Raw genomic sequence first — 15,251 nt, 5'->3', positions numbered from 1 at the left:
AGCAGGGAGGCCTGAGGGTAGCAGGCATGGCCGCAGGGTAGCCTCTAGCTATGGCGTGGGTTCACCTTCCTTTAGCTTTACCTGCTCAGGGCTTCATACACTGAATAGTTCTTTGCTGTGGCTTCCAGAGCATACGAAGTGGAAAGAAGGTTGAAACTGGGCAGCCTGACTCAGTTTCCCAACTTCGAAACTGCCTGCTGGTACATGGGGAAGCACCTGCTGGAGGCGTTCAAAAGTACGTTATCTCCTGGTCAGCGTCTTTGCCTGTGGCTGTGGACAGTTAGTTTGCAGGCGGAGCTTAGGGATGCCGGGGAGTGGTCACAGTTCTGCCATCATGCAGCGGGGCAGCTGGGCCCTGGGGCACAGGCCGAGTGCTGCCCTCGTGGGGCCTGAGCAGAACGTCCCCTCAGCTCCCAGGCCTTGCTTCCCCTGTCTGTGTGCAATGGGGCTGGAGTGGGCTCCTGCCTGTAGGCTCAGCTGGTGTTGCAGAAGGAGCTCTGACCACGTTTCCAGACCTGGTGTGTGTTCTGCTTGGTCCCCGTGGCCCTGTGTGGTTATTGACAGGGCTCAGCTGGGACATCGAGAGGCCTGGAGTCTGCCTGGCCAAGGGATCCCAGTAGCATCCCTGCTGTACCTGGGGGAGTGTGGGTGCCAGAGTCCCCTGAGGAAGGCCGTGGGGAGGGATGGGCTTTGCTGGGTCCCTGCCCTCCATGAACATGGCCCTCCATCCTACGTCCTGCCAGCCCTGCCTTTGGGATCAGCTCCAGGTGGCCAGCTCCTGCTCAGGTCTCCAGACTTTCTGCAGCCATGTGAGAGATACAGGAGGAGCATTTGCTTTCATGGAGAGCTTCCTTTTTCAGTAGCACCTGCCTTCCAGGAAGCTGCTCTTTTGTGTTCTGATAAGAGTCTCAAGTAGAGACCTCCTTATCAGGACTCCTTTGTACTTTGACTCTAATTTGAGATCAGAAAGCTGAAAATGGTTCTTAACCTGGGCTGGCTAGGTTTCAGTGAAATTCATCCATCATTTTCTAAACTTCAGCCCTGTACTCCAGGCAGGAGTGCCCTGCTCTGGGGTTTCTTGCTGGGGAGATGGAATGGGGGTCGTATTGGCAGAATCGTACCCTGGGGACCTGGGGACAGCTTGACCAGGGTGACTGCTGACTAGCTGGGCCTTGCTGGGCTGCCCTTGCCTCTCTGCCTTGGGCCTTCCTCTGTGATGGGGCTGACGGCTCAGCAGCCTCCGAGCTGAGAGGGCCCAGGGATTTGCCACAGGCCAGACATGATCATCTGGTGGTGTCAGAGCTCAGGGCTGCTCTGCCTCCAGGTGAACTCTCTGCCTGAAAGGGGAACATTCTGGCCCTTCTGTTTGGCGGCAGCTGTGGCTCCCAAGGATGTGATTGAGGTGGTGCTTACCTTGGGCCACCCCAGTGGGAAGTGGGCCCACTGCCTCAGCTATGTAGGGGGCTGTGAGAGGGTGGGAATCAGAAAGCCTCAGGGATGCTTGGTTTGGGGCATGACTGTGGTCCCTCACTGTTGCAGGCTGGGGCCCAGTGGAGGGGGAGCCAGCCCACCTGCCTGAGGGGCCTGGTGGGTGGACAATGGGAAGGCCAGTCCTGCCCCTTGCAGAGCATCTTAGATGGGCATCCCCTGGGTTCCAAGAGGAACCGTTGGCAGTTGGGCAGGTGGTGGTGGGCACATGCCTCTGAAAGGTCTGGCCCTGAATATCCCCCACCACCAGGGCTTTGAGTCACCTGCAGGTGGCAGGGGAGAGTGGGTACCCTCCTGAGCAAACCCGTCCGTCTTCCCCCAGGTTCTCACAAATCTGGGAAGCAGCTGCCCCCTCATTTAGTCCAAGGAGCTAAAATTCTCAATGGTGCTTTCAGATCATGGACGAGAAAGCAGGTAGGGAAGTGTGCTAGGCGTGACGCAGGGCAGAAGGGAGGGTGGCAGGCGGGGCGTCTTCCCTCGGGCTTGTCCTTCCTTCGCTGGGAAATAACATGTGAGAAGCAGGTGGGGGCCACCTGGCCAGTCACATATCTGTTGGTGGGGGCAGATGTGGGAGAGGGCCCACCATCTAAGGACCTGGCCTGAGGGGTAGGGCTGGGTGGCAGCAAGGTTCATTGAGAGGAAGTGAGGTGGTAGAGATAGCACTGTGTGGACCCTGAATGCCAGGGAGCAGGGAAGACTCAAGTCAGTGACTGGCTGGAGATTCACGTTCTGAATAGGAGAGTAGAGATGTCCTCGTTGTCCCACTGACTGGTGCAGGCATCACCTCGAGCTGGCTTTGCTCTGTGACTAGGGCAGTCCCTTTGCCCTACGACCCTCCATCCCCCCCCGACCACAGGAGCACTGCCCTGTGCCCCTGCTGACTCCCTTGAAGCAGCATTTCTGGGTCCCCCCACTTTGAAAGCATCAGCACCCTCACTAGCATCCATGCAGCAGCTACTTCTCCTCAGGGAGGCTCCAGAAAAGCAACTTCGAACTTCCCTTGGCGTCCTGCCTGGATTGTTGGTACAGAGGGAGCGGAGAGGCCTGGTCAGCCTCAGGGCTCCCTGTCTACTGCCTTGGGAACCCCTGCCAGTCAGGGGTGCCAGCATAGTCTGAGCAGATCCCACCAGGCCTCCAGAAAGTCTTGAGGAAGTGGGGAGTCCAAGAGGGGAGCACTGTGCATCTCTCATGGGTGAGCTGGGTTGGGTGGGACAGTAGGCACCCTCCTAGGGCCCTCCTTCGGTTCTCAGAGCCTGGAATGGGGCAGGCTGTGCCCCTCAACTCACACCAGTTGTCTGGCCAGGTGAAGTGGCCTCATGCCCAGGAAGAAGGGATGGCCTACATTCACGTCACAGCTGGTAGTGGCACCGGGCACCCCCTCCCCTCTGGGACTTACTGTCCATCTGTAAGAGTGGGATCACAGCAGAGCCTCCTCATTGGCACAGTGTCTGGCTAGAGTGGGCTAACTCCCTTAGGGCCCCCAGCAGCCAGTCCACGCCTGTGGCAGTGCCTTCCCTTCTGCCTGTCTGGGTGGCAGTGGGGCTGGAGGTCCTGGCTGGGTAGATGGGGGACAGCCTGGAGGGACAGAGGGCATGAGTCAGGAACCACAGAAGCTGAGCCTGCTTGGGGCCCCTGTGAGTGGAGGGGGAGTGGGCATCTGTGCCCAGACTTCGCAGCTGACCCTGTGCATGGGCTGTCCTGCAGGCTTTGGCAGAACATGAGGACGAGCTCCCAGAGCACTTCAAACCCTCGCAGCTCATCAAAGACCTCGCCAAAGAGATCCGGCTCAGTGAGGTAGGGCTCACCGTGGTGGCCTGCTGACCCTGCTTGAGGGATGTCTCTGCCTGTCTTCCCTGGTTATCCTGTGAGGGTCAGCCACATGGGAGGCAGCCCCTCCCCCAGCCCTCTGGGGCAGGGTCACCTGCACGATGACGCTGGATCCTAGGCCCTGGTGGCAGACTCACAGTCTCCTGGTGGGATCTTCGGGAATGAGAGAGTGTGGGCATGCTGTGCAGCCCCCTGTGGGGTGGGGAACGACTGCAGCAAGGACTATTTCAGCCCCTTGAGACCCAGCTTTTGCGAGCCTGTCCAGCCCCCAGCCTCCCCGTGCCTTAGGGAGGGACAGCAGTCTCCACCAAGGAGGTAGAGGGGTCAAGTGGCTGCTGATGTGGATGGTGTGAGACAGGTGTGAAACCGTCACACGGATGGTATAGATGGTGTGACTGTGTTCATAGATGGTGTAGATGGGTGTGGGCCTGTTATACAGATGGTGTAGGAGACATGGGAGCATGTCGCCAGTGATGCAGACAGGTGCTCCTTTTCTGCACATTTCCCATGGCCTGGGGCTGTGAGACCCTCCTAGCAGGGCACTCTTGGTCACCTCTTCCTGTCCTTTTCCCAGAATGCCTCCAAGGCCTCCCGACCTGAAGTGACTGCGGCTGTCTCCTCAGACGAGGTCTGTTTTGGGGACCGGGAGAAGGAGGAGCCCCCATCCCCCATTGAGGCCAGCCCTCCGCGGTCCTTCCTGGAGAAAGTGTCCAAAAAAAAGACTCCCAAAACCGTGAAGATGCCCAAGCCGTCCAAAGTTCCTAAGCCCCCCAAGCCCCCCAAGCCTCCCAAATCACTGAAGCTCAAGGATGGGAGCAAGAAGAAAGGGAAGAAGTGCAGGGGCTCAGCGTCACCCACCATCCCCAACCTGGACCTGTTGGAGGCCCACACCAAGGAGGCGTTGACCAAGATCGAGCCTCCTAAGAAGGGCAAGGTGGGTGGTCTTGACCTCCCTACCTATAGTCAGTGGGCCTGCAGACACCTCCGGGGAGCAGGCCTGTGGACTGGTGCTGGACCTGCTGTGTCCTTGTGGTGGAGACCCAGGGCAGCTGGGCTCTGCCCCAGCAAGCTTGGTATAGTGGGCAACTGGGGAGAGACCCTCATGATAAAGGCAGTGGAGTTTGTCCTGGGTCACGTGGTACCATCAAGGGTCACCTGGGGGGACAAGCCCGCTGAGTCTTCCCTGGGGCCCAGACATTGGCTGAAACCTAAAGGTGGGTGAGGCACCCAGTGGAGGGCAGTGGGGAGGCAGGAATGGAGGTGGTGATGGGGCCAGGCTTCCTTGGGGTCCTGAGCCCCTGTGGCAGTAAGAGAAGCAGGCCTGGTCCTGAAGACCCATCAGTATGGACGGGTATGGACTTTGGGGACTGTGGGTCTCTGAAAGCAGGCCATACTGAATGGTTTCCTGCTAGTGGGACACCATTACCCAATGTTTCAGGGCTTAAGTGGGGCACATGGTTTTTCCTTTTCTCAATGCAAGAGGGTAGATGAATGTATGAATTAATAGATGGATGGGTGGATGGAAAGAAGAGAGGGAGGAAGGAAGGGTAGGAGGAGGAAGAGTGGTTGAATGAATGGGTGGGTGAATGATTTACGAGTGGGCGAGTAAGATGGGTGAATGGTTGGTGAGTGAATGGGTGGATGGGTGGGTGGATGGGTGGATGGTGTGGGTGGATGGTGTGGGTGGGTGGGAGGGTGGATAGGTGGATAGTGGAGGGTGGGTGGTAGATAGGTGGATGGTGGATAATTGGATGGTGTGGATGGATGGGTGGGTGGATAGGTGGATAGTGGATGGTGGGTGGTAGATAGGTGGATGGTGGGTGGTGGATAGGTGTGTGGTGGATAATTGGATGGGTGGGTGGATGGATGGTGTGGATGGATGGGTGGGTGGGTGGATAGGTGGATAGTGGATGGTGGGTGGGTGCATAGGTGGATAGTGGATAATTGGATGGGTGGGCTGATGGACAGATGGCTGGTTGGATACGTGGTTGGGTATATTGATAGATGGATGAACTGATGTATGTAGGCCAGCAGGAGGTGGGGACTCTGTGCTGTAGGGACTTTGTATTGTAGCCTGATGGACCCTGCTGCCCTCCCATGACTGCTACTAGATCATGGCTAGTATTTTCTAGGCCACAAAGAATGTCCTGAGTGTGCCCAACAAGGAGGTGATCAGCACGCAGAATGATGTGGAGCGGTTGGAAATCCGAGAGCAAACTAAGAGCAAGTCAGAGGCCAAATGGAAGTATAAGGTGAGGTGTGTGTGTGTGCAGGTGTGCTGGTGAGTGAGTGTACCCTCAGGGAGGGCTATGTTAGTGAAAGAAGGTGGTGTGTGAGGCAGGTGTGGGCTTGGTGGTGTGTAGGGTATATCAGGGTGTGTGCTGTGAAGGTCTTTGAGGGTCTGGGCGTACACGTGGCCTCCTGGAGCCACCTTCTGAGGATTGGTGTGGGCACATCTTAGCCTAAGGGGATGGACGCTGTTGCCCTTAGTGGCCTGTCCTGGTCTGAGCTGGCAATCCCTGGAGCTGGTCAGCATCTGAGGGCAGTTCCTGTGGACCTGGGGCTGTGGTGGGCATGGGTCCTCGGGTAACATATCAGAGGGAGGAGGCTGGCCTATCCTGCTGCCTCTGCCCACTGGCATGGGGTTCAGGTATGGTATGGGGTTCAGGGACGGTCCTGGGTTTGCTTTTCAGAATAGCAAACCCGACTCCCTGCTGAAGATGGAGGAAGAGCAGAAGTTGGAGAAGTCTCCTCTGTCAGGGAACAAGGACACCAAGTTCTCCTTCTCCTTCTCCAACAAGAAACTGCTTGGGTACGTGAGTGCTTGTGCCAGGAGGGGTTGGTTGTACATGCGCCACATGTCACACACGCATACCCTGAGCATCCTCTCTCCACATCACACACACACATGCCCTGCTTGTGCACACCTCATATACACACACACGCTTGCCTGGAGGTCTCTGAAGATGAGCCTCTGTCCTGAGCTAGAGGACAGGCACACCCCTCATGAGGGCCTCACCAGGCTGACCCCTTTCCTGCTTCCTAAACCAAAGAGCTCAGGTAGGTAGGCAGGGAGCAGTGGTGTGTGCGGCAAGGAGGGGAGGGTATGATTGGGCAGATATTATCCAAGTGCTGTCCTGGGCTGTCACAGAGGACATCGTAGGGGTCAGGATCTTGGCCTAGGAGTCCAGAGGCCAGTGGGGAGAGGCTGGTATGAGCCCAGTACTCTCAAATCCATCTGAAGTTATGGCTGTGATTGGGATCATGGAAGGAGGATTTGTGGGGCCTGGGGTTCTATGGAGTCCATGGGTGCCCAAGGGAATTGGTGGGAGGGCTTCCTGGAGGAGATGGCCCTAAGCTGAGAGGTGGGGCACTCAGCCTGGGTGGGTCTGTGTGTGTGAGCTGGTGTGTCTAGGTCCCAGACTGTATAAGGGATCTCGGTCGGCTGACCAGTGTGGTGGGCTGGCCAGATGGGAGGTGGGTGGGCCAGGAACCCTCTGCTCACCGAGAAGCCCCTCGCTGGTCTTGGTCTGACAGTTGTATACTAACTCCAGAGTGCAGCGTGGGCGCCTAACGAACAGGAGGTAGACACATCCCAGTGGGAACAGGGCCACTTTACTCCCGTGGATCTGAGTTTTCTCATCTGCAAAATGGGAGAAGGCTGTTTTCAGGCGGTGAGGGACAGAGCTATCAGTGTCTGGTGCGCTTGCAGAGCCCGGCACAGGTGCGCCTATTTTTCCTAAGAGCTCATGGCAGTGTGCCAAGGCCTCTTGGCAAGCAGATGGGTTGGATCTGTTGCCATGACTTCATGGCCCTGGGCATGTCCTTGATTTTTCTGAAGCTCAGCTGGTGGGTCCTGGGGAGCTTTTGACGGCATTAACTGTATGACCGACTGACTGTGCTAGAGTTTAGAAATGGAAGGGAGACAAGGAGACTGGATGCTATAACCATGTGTGTACATGGGGGGGTGTGTGTGCCCGTGTGTGTGTGTTGCGTGGTGTAACTCCTGCCCGCACCCAGCAGGGCTCACTGCCTTGGTGTCTCCACTGTTGGGAATCGGAGCTGCGTCCATGGGGAACTGCAGATGCCTGTGCCCTGCCGGCTGTTCCCCCCTGCTGAGTGTGCACTTGCGCCCTCAGCTGACCCCAGGGGCAGCAGCTAGAGCATCGGACTCTCCTCCTTTGCAGTAGCCCTGTGGCCCCAGGAGGGAGATTTGTCATGTTGTTCCTACACCTCAGCCCTGAAATTATTTTTCCATAATAACTGTGTGAATAAAAAACCCAGGCCAGTTGGCACTGGCTGTGTCTGACTCTGAGCTTGTGTCAAGCCCCAGAGCAGCCTGACAGAAGTCCAGCGCTCGTCCAGCGGCTAGGACTGCGGAGCAGTTAGGGGCACAAGCTCACACAGCCTGAGAAAGGGCCGGGCATGTACCCCGTGGGTTGTATGCTATCCTTGCTAGGGTCATGGCATTGGAGAGGAGGCTGTGGGGTTGGGAGGGGTCCAGCCCTTACTGTTGGTCTTCCAAGGCCTGTTGAGGGGTGGAGTGCTGGGGGCACTGGCCAGGCTGTGCAGATGCCCACTTACTGGCCCTTTTCTGCCACCCCAGCTCCAAGGCCCTCAAGCCACAGCCCGGCCCAGGGGTGTTCGGGGCCTTGCAGAACTTCAAGGAGGACAAGCCCCAGCCGGTGCGGGATGAGTATGAATATGTGTCGGATGATGGGGAGCTCAAGATTGACGAATTCCCTATTAGGAGGAAGAAAAATGCTCCGAAGAGGGACTTGTCCTGTGAGTTGAGGGGACATGGGGAGGGGCCAGGCCCAGCCCCGTAGGGACCGTCCTGGGCATGTGGAGTGGGCGTTGGATGTGGCTGGACTAGGGTCCCCCTCTGCCCCTCCAAAGTTGCCATTGACTCCCATCTGCTCTGCTTTCAGTCTTACTGGACAAGAAGGAGCCGCTGCCCATGCCCATTACGAAGCCAAAGCTGGACTCGGCGCTCTACAAGGTAAGCGATGGCCTTCTGGGACACTGGTCACAGGGGTGAGCGAGACAGCCATCCCTGTGTCTGGCTGTTCTTGAGGCAGTGGCCCGCCTACCCCTTGGGGGGACATCTCTGACTGAGCTTTCTGGGTGGAGGGCAGAGGGGGATGTTTTCCTGGGGAAGCTGGCTGGGCTCCAGATGTGGGACTGTGAGCCCTGGGGTCCTGCACAAAGGGGCAAAAGCAAAGTTGGGACTTGCGGAAGGTCTACGGGTGTCTGAGTGGTGGGGCCTCTGGAGCTGCGCTCCTTAGTCAGCTCCGTGAGTTTCCTTGATGTTTGAGTATGGTGGTGCAGAGGGTAGCAGGCCGAGCTGCTGGGGGTTGAGTCTTGCACTGAGGTATGGGGGTTAAGTTAGATAATCTCCAAGGCCGTGCATGTCCAGCCCAGGATGTGGCGGCCATCTCCCAGGAAGCCAAGTTCCAGGAAGACGGGGGATACCCTACCTGCAGAGCCCAGGGTGTCCCTGCGGAGCCACCTGCCAGGGGCTGTTTACTGGTGTCCTTCAGGCGCAGGTTCACCCACCTGATCCCTCTCCAGCCATGGCAACTCCTCTTGTATCTGTGCTCAATACTGGGGCTCTCACATAAGGTTCTGTAAACCAGGGCTCATCTGGGAAAGTGGTGCAGTTGGGGCTCCAGGCTCCCAGCACAAAGCTCGGGCGCCCGTGCTCTGCAGAGTGTGTCTGGTCAGTCGGCCTCCCGGTGCTCAGCACAAGGACAAGCTCTTTAAAAACCTCTTTTTCTCACTGGAGTGAAACAGTGCCCGTCCCTACCCCCCAGCCCTTTTCTGACTGGCTGCTCTGTCCCTCCAGCAGAGTGATGACTCCTCTGATGAGGGCTCGCTGCACATAGACACGGACACCAAGCCCGCCCGCAATGCCAAAGTGAAGAAGGACAGCGGGGGTTCAGCCGCGGGCATCCTGGACCTGCTTCAGGCCAGCGAGGAGGTTGGCGCACTCGAGTACAACCCCAACAGGTAGGCCCAGTGCCCTCAGGGACCTGGGGGGAGTGGGTGCTTCCACAGAGTTGGGCCAAAAAGGACTCCATCAGCCCATGTCCTGGAGGCTGGACAGTCAGAGTGGGACCCCTGCCTGGCAGAGGTGGTGCCAGGTGGCCAGGGAGGTGAGTGGGGGCTGGCTATGTAGGTCCTTCGTGTTGCAGAGCTCCTGTGTGAGGAGTCTGTGGGGCCGCCATATCTGTGTGCCTGTGGAGACACAGGGCCAGGCTGGGTACCTGGAGGGTATCAGGGTTTTTCCAGACTGGGACGTCCAGCTGTCTCTGCCTCGTCATTTCCCAAATGCCATAAAAATGACCTAAGAAAATTCCACAGTGTGTGCCTGGTGTCAGGGTAAAGAGCATTCATGGGCCTCTCTGGGACCCCAAGCTGGCTTCCCTGCAGAGCCATCATCTGCAGCCAGGGAGATGATGGCTTCAGAGCTTGGGACGTGAGAGCCCACTCCCTGAGAAGGGGCTGGATTGGTCAGGGTCCCAGACTCCCACCCCACCTGGGAGTGTGTGGGAGCTAAGCCAGGCTACCCTTGAGACCTGTTTGAGTCCACATGTGCGGCCTCAGGAGCCCACTCACTGCTGGTGTACATGCTGCCCTTTCCTGGAGGCCCTGAGCTTCCAGGCGATCAGGCAGGCCAGGACATGTGTCTACTCAGCTCAGGTGGTCCTCCCTGCCTAGGCCTGCCCAGTTTCAATCCTTTGATTTGAGAGAAATGGATTAATTCTCTTGGGGTTTTGCATTGGATGGGAGGCCATGGGGCTTGTTTTTCTCATGATTGTTGTTTTTTAGTTGCTCAATCATATCTGACTCTTTGTGACCCCATGGACTGTAGCCCACCAGGCTCCTCTGTCCCTGGGATTTCCCAGGCAAGAATACTGGAGTGGTTTGCCATTTCCTTCTCCAGGGGATCTTTCCAATCCAGGGATTGAACCCGAGTCTCCTGCCTTGTAGGTGGATTCTTTACCACTGGGCCACCAGGGAAGCCCCTTTTTCAGGATGGTCCCAGTTAAATTCCCTTTTGGTCCCAATTGGCTCTTGCTTTTAAGCATCATGGAACATTTTTTTTTTTCCACATGGAATTTCTACAAGTACCACAGACAGACAACCAAGGGATGGGGGCCTGTGTCCCCTGCAGTCTCCCCATTCTGGAGGTGTCTGCTACCATGACAAGGGCTGGCTCCCCTCCTAGTTCTTGAGTCATCAGGAGATTCCTGCTGCATCGATGGGGAAACTGAGGCTGAGAGAGCTTAGGTGACTTGCCCAAGGCCACACAGCTAGGAGGCAGCAGAGGCAGGACTGGAATCTCCATTTGCTAATGATGGAGCCCAAGCGTGGGGGTCCTGAAAGGCTGACCATACTAGACTGTATCTTCCAGCCGGGGGGGGGGTGGGGGTGGGGTGGGGGTGGGAGGGGTGACTTGGTCTGAGGGCGGCAGGCCTTACGTGGTCTGCTCAGGGTTTGTTTGGTCCTCCGGATTTGCCTTTCAGCCCGTGCTACCAGGATTGAGGTCTGAGGGCTACCTGAGCCGGTGGAGGCACATGTCAGCCCCATCTCAGACAGTGGGGCCACAGCAGGAGGATTAGGGCTTGATTGAAAAGTGTTCTTTCTAAATCAAATGGTTGTATTTTCTTTCACACATTACCATTTTTTGTGTAGTGTTATGCTCACAGATAGCCATAGGTGCCTTCTCTCATGGGAGTGGAGTATGGTTGGAGGCTTCTACAGAGCTGTGGGGGGTACAGATTTCCTGATCAGCATGAAGTAGTTTCTGTAGATAAAACAGACCCAAGCCCCTCAACTGCAGAGATGCCCCGGTGGTGTCAGGAGGGACCCTGGCCTGAGACCCCTTTGCTGGGTGGAGAAGCCTGGCTCTGAGCCCCTTTCTGCTGGAGGGGCTGGGGCCCGGGCTGGCCCCGCACCTCTTCAGAGGTGCCTCTCTTCTGGGAATGCTCTGGCTAGCTGGCACCTCAGTGACTGAATGACGCTCACCTGGGTCCCCTTTGAGCTCCATGGAGAGCTCCCCCCAAAACCGGAGGACAGATGAGGCTGGTGCCAGAACTCTGCCCAGAGCTGGGACACAGGGCCTTCAGCTTGGGCTCTTGACTGAGCCTGGGCATGGCCTGTTGGGAGAGGGTGGCCAGTCTGTGGACGCACTGTGGACTGATCTGTAGGTACACGCGTGTGTGCTTACACACGCCTGCACACTTGCACGTGTGCCTGCCGGGGCTGGCCTCCTTGGCTGCCGCAGGCAGTTCCTTTCCCAAGTCCCCATTTGGAGTGTAGGTCAGTGTTTGATGGTCCATTTGCTCTGTTTTAAGTATTTGCTTTTTTGGAAAAGAACAGCTGAAGAAAATGGAGGAAAATATGTTAATTTCTTGTGGATGGTTTGCTTAGTGTTTACCGCCGGGGGGAAAGGAGAGGATTTTGGTATGATAATTGGAGGATTAAGGTATTATTTTCCATGCACACTGGTTAGACTTTGCTCCTTGATTCGCCAGCCCACGTGGCCAGTCTGCAGCCCTGGGCTCCGAGGCCCCTCCCTCTCAGTTGCAGCTGAGCTGGGCTGGGACCACGACGTCCAGATGGCACAGGCAGGCGGCTGGCTTCCATGCTGGCTCCCGGAGGACCCTCATGGTGGGTGTCCTGGCCCCCACCCTCCCATCCCTGCAGGAAGCCTGGCGTTTGTCCAGGCCATAAGGCTGGGTGAGGATCCCTGAGACCTTCAGGGCCTCATCTGCAGAGCACTGGAGAGCCTGGTACAGAGTGTGGGGGGCCATCTATCAGCTCTTGCTGGCTCTCATACTTGGCCGGGGCGGGGGGTCCGTCCCTGCTCAGAAAGCATCAGTGATGATTGTATAGCAATGATACTACTGCTCCCAAACGCCATGTGCTCCTGACTGGGTCTGGGTGTCCCTCTGCCTTCGTGGCACGGGACAGTGGGGGTTGGGAAGGCACTGGGGCAGGTGGAAGGTCTGGTGGAGGGCTCCTAACTCTCCACAGCGGTCTGATCATACTTGATTTTTCCCACTGTTTGTGGCTTTGGAACCATAATCCATCCGCTTCTAGCAAAAGCCCAAAACACTGCGGTCCAGTACGTCTTGGGCGGGGCTGGGGGAAGCGGTATTCATGGAGGACTGCCCAGAGAGGCGCCCGTCCGTCGCTGCCTCCTGGCTTAGGGCGGAGTCCCTGGCCTGGAGCCCAGCAGTACCCCTCTCAGGATGACTTTTGTCCAAGCTTGTCTCGGTGGGCCCCCAGGAACACAGGGGACCACCCTCTGTGTCTGTGCTTCCTGGGGCCAGCTCTATTTCCCTGTACCCTCCAACCTCAGTTTTGGGAACCTTATGTCTGAGCAGGGATTTCTTCTCATTTTAATGTCTTACTAGAGATGCCTCAAACACTTCTTGGAAGTCGGGGAGGGGGCAGGGACCATGCAGAACGACCAGTGTGGTTCTGTGGGTACACTTTGTGGTGCTGCTTTTGTGTTCTGGCAGCCCTGTGGGTATATCCATCCCCCAGGGGCACATGGGGCAAGCCAGAGGGGGCCTGAGTGTCATACATGCAAGACAGGCCCACTGCTGGACCTCCTGGGCCTCCTGGGTCTGTGACCAGGGAGGAGAGCCAAGCAGTGTGCCATTCCAGGCCCTGCTTCCTCAGGAACCAGGGGGCAATGAGAGGTATGGCCAGGCTCCCCAGAAGCTGGGGTGGGCTATCCTGACCCAGGTGGACAAATGTCTGGGGTGATGAGCGAGGGTGAGGGTGTGGGTGCAGATGCAGTCATGAAAAGATGGTGTGGGTCACCTGGGGAGATGGAGTGCCATGGGAGGGAGAGGGCTGAGCCGCCCCATCTCAGGTGCTGGATGAGATGTGGGGGAAGCACCCACGACGGGGGCTTAGTGCAGGAGCCCATGGTGGGCGCAGGGGTGCGCAGAGAATGGAAGAGGGAGGGAGAGGTGGCCTGGGTCCTTGGGGGGAATCTGCTTGTTGACCTCATGATGGGAGAGATCAGGAGCACCTTTGTCTGCCCCTCCCTTGTCCACTCCCTCCATTTCCCCCTCCCTCTTTTCTCTATTTATGCCCCTCTATGTCCCAAGGCCTCCAGCCCTCCTTTTGATGTTGGCGGATGGGGGGCAGAGGGTAGAGGAAGTGGGTACCCCATGGAAAGGATCAGCCCCCACCGTCCTCCCCCCACGCCCTCTGCTGGCTGCTGAGTGGGAGGATATGTGGGCCGTGGGCTGAGTGCCTGTCTCTCTGTGCCTCCAGCCAGCCCCCCGCCTCCCCCAGCACACAGGAAGCCATTCAGGGAATGCTGTCCATGGCCAACCTGCAGGCTTCCGACTCCTGCCTGCAGACCACGTGGGGTGCTGGCCAGGCCAAGGGCAGCTCGCTGGCCGCCCATGGCGCCCGGAAGAACGGGGCTGGTGGGAAGAGCGCAGGCAAGCGGTTGCTGAAGAGGGCGGCCAAGAACAGTGTGGACCTGGACGATTATGAGGAGGAGCAGGACCACCTGGACGCCTGCTTCAAGGACTCGGACTATGGTGAGCGCTGCTGTGCAGGGAGAGGTGCCTGTCCTGGGTGCTGGGGGCGGGCCCCAGACCCTCTTGCGGATGTAATTCACAGACCTGAGACATTTCCCTTTAGAAGCATGCAACTCAGCGGTGCTTGGTGTATTCAGAGGGATGGGTGTGCTGCCGTCAGCACCCCCGATTGGAGAGCATTTCATCGAAGGAAACCCTGCCCTCTGCCCATTAAGAGTCAATATGCCTCCCCTGCTTTATGCTGATTTATGCCAACTCATGGATTTTCCTCATCTGGACGTGTCATGAGAACAGAATTGCACAGTGCTTGGTCTTCGGTGCTTGGCCTCTTTCATTAGCATACCCTTTTTATTTTAACTTATAGTAACACATTGGTCATTTGTTTATGCGTGTTTTTGGCTGCGCTGGGTCTTCACTGGTGCACGTGGGCTTCCTCTAGTTGTGGTGAGCGGGGTCTACCCTTCCTTGCGGTGCACTGACTGCTCACTGTGGTGGCTTCTCTTGTTGTGGAGCACAGGCTCTAGGCACACGGGCCTCAGTACTTGCAGCACGCATGCTCGGTAGTTGCAGTGTGCGGGCTCTAGTGTGTGCAGGCTTCGCTGGTTGTGTCGCACGGGCTGTGTTGCTCCACAGCATGTGAGCTCTTCCTGGCCCAGGGATTGAACCTGTGTCCCCTGCACCGGCAGATGGGTTCTGTACCACCAGGGAAGTCCTCCTCAGCATACTCTTCAGGCTTCATCCACATTGTAGCACGTGTCAGCTTTGTTCCTTTTACTGGCTGGATAACATTCCACTGGGTGGACACACCACATTTGTTTATCCCTTCATCCATCCCCAGGCACTTGGGTGGCTTCCACCTGTCGGCAGTTGTGAATAGGGCTGCTGCAGGGGGTTTTGTGTGGCCTGTGTCTGTGGTGTCTGGCTGGGTCACTGCACCTTCTGAGACTCTGCCTGACTGTCCTTCACGTGGCTGTACCACTTCATAGACATGTTGAGACCACATCCATTCTGTGTCTGTGTAAACAGAGAAACCAGGGCCCAGAGTGGCCAAGTCTGAGGTGGGCAGTAAGTTGGTGGCTGGGCCATAGCTGTGGCCTCTGCCCAGGGGCATGGCCCCTCACCTCACACTGTAGCCCCTCCAGGCCCAGCGCTTCAGGTTCCAAAACAGTCTGAAGGAGTTGCTGTTGGCCGCCTGGGAGATTTGGAGCAAGGACCCACCTCCACGCCTTGGCCCACTGCCCGGGATGTCCCAGTCCCCACGGGCTGCGGTGTGCTTCTCAGGGCGGGGGGTGTGCTGCCCCCACGGTGCAGGGCCTATCTTCAGTGCAGTCCTGATGGTGTGAGGCCGCACCACTG

General features: G+C 57.6%; 1 protein-coding gene across 4 annotated transcripts in view; it reads left to right on the top strand.

The window, feature by feature from the left end:
- Positions 1–15,251, top strand: part of PHF2 (PHD finger protein 2) — a 98,015-nt gene that overhangs the window by 77,776 nt on the left and 4,988 nt on the right. For 2 of the 4 annotated variants that reach the window (XM_069575622.1, XM_069575620.1), the window contains 10 exons: positions 129–235; positions 1,811–1,902; positions 3,193–3,282; positions 3,890–4,249; positions 5,448–5,567; positions 6,009–6,127; positions 7,922–8,100; positions 8,247–8,317; positions 9,164–9,327; positions 13,621–13,895. In XM_069575622.1, the coding sequence (XP_069431723.1) occupies positions 129–235; positions 1,811–1,902; positions 3,193–3,282; positions 3,890–4,249; positions 5,448–5,567; positions 6,009–6,127; positions 7,922–8,100; positions 8,247–8,317; positions 9,164–9,327; positions 13,621–13,895 (1,577 nt within the window). The remainder of the gene's footprint in view (positions 1–128; positions 236–1,810; positions 1,903–3,192; positions 3,283–3,889; positions 4,250–5,447; positions 5,568–6,008; positions 6,128–7,921; positions 8,101–8,246; positions 8,318–9,163; positions 9,328–13,620; positions 13,896–15,251) is intronic. The other 2 variants (XM_069575621.1, XM_069575623.1) reach the window with 1 other exon arrangement.

The sequence above is a fragment of the Ovis canadensis genome, chromosome 2 (assembly GCF_042477335.2).
Source record: "Ovis canadensis isolate MfBH-ARS-UI-01 breed Bighorn chromosome 2, ARS-UI_OviCan_v2, whole genome shotgun sequence".
NCBI lineage: Eukaryota > Metazoa > Chordata > Mammalia > Artiodactyla > Bovidae > Ovis > Ovis canadensis.
The sequence above is the reverse complement of the archived record's forward strand: the minus strand, read 5'-3'. Positions and strand labels throughout refer to the sequence as shown.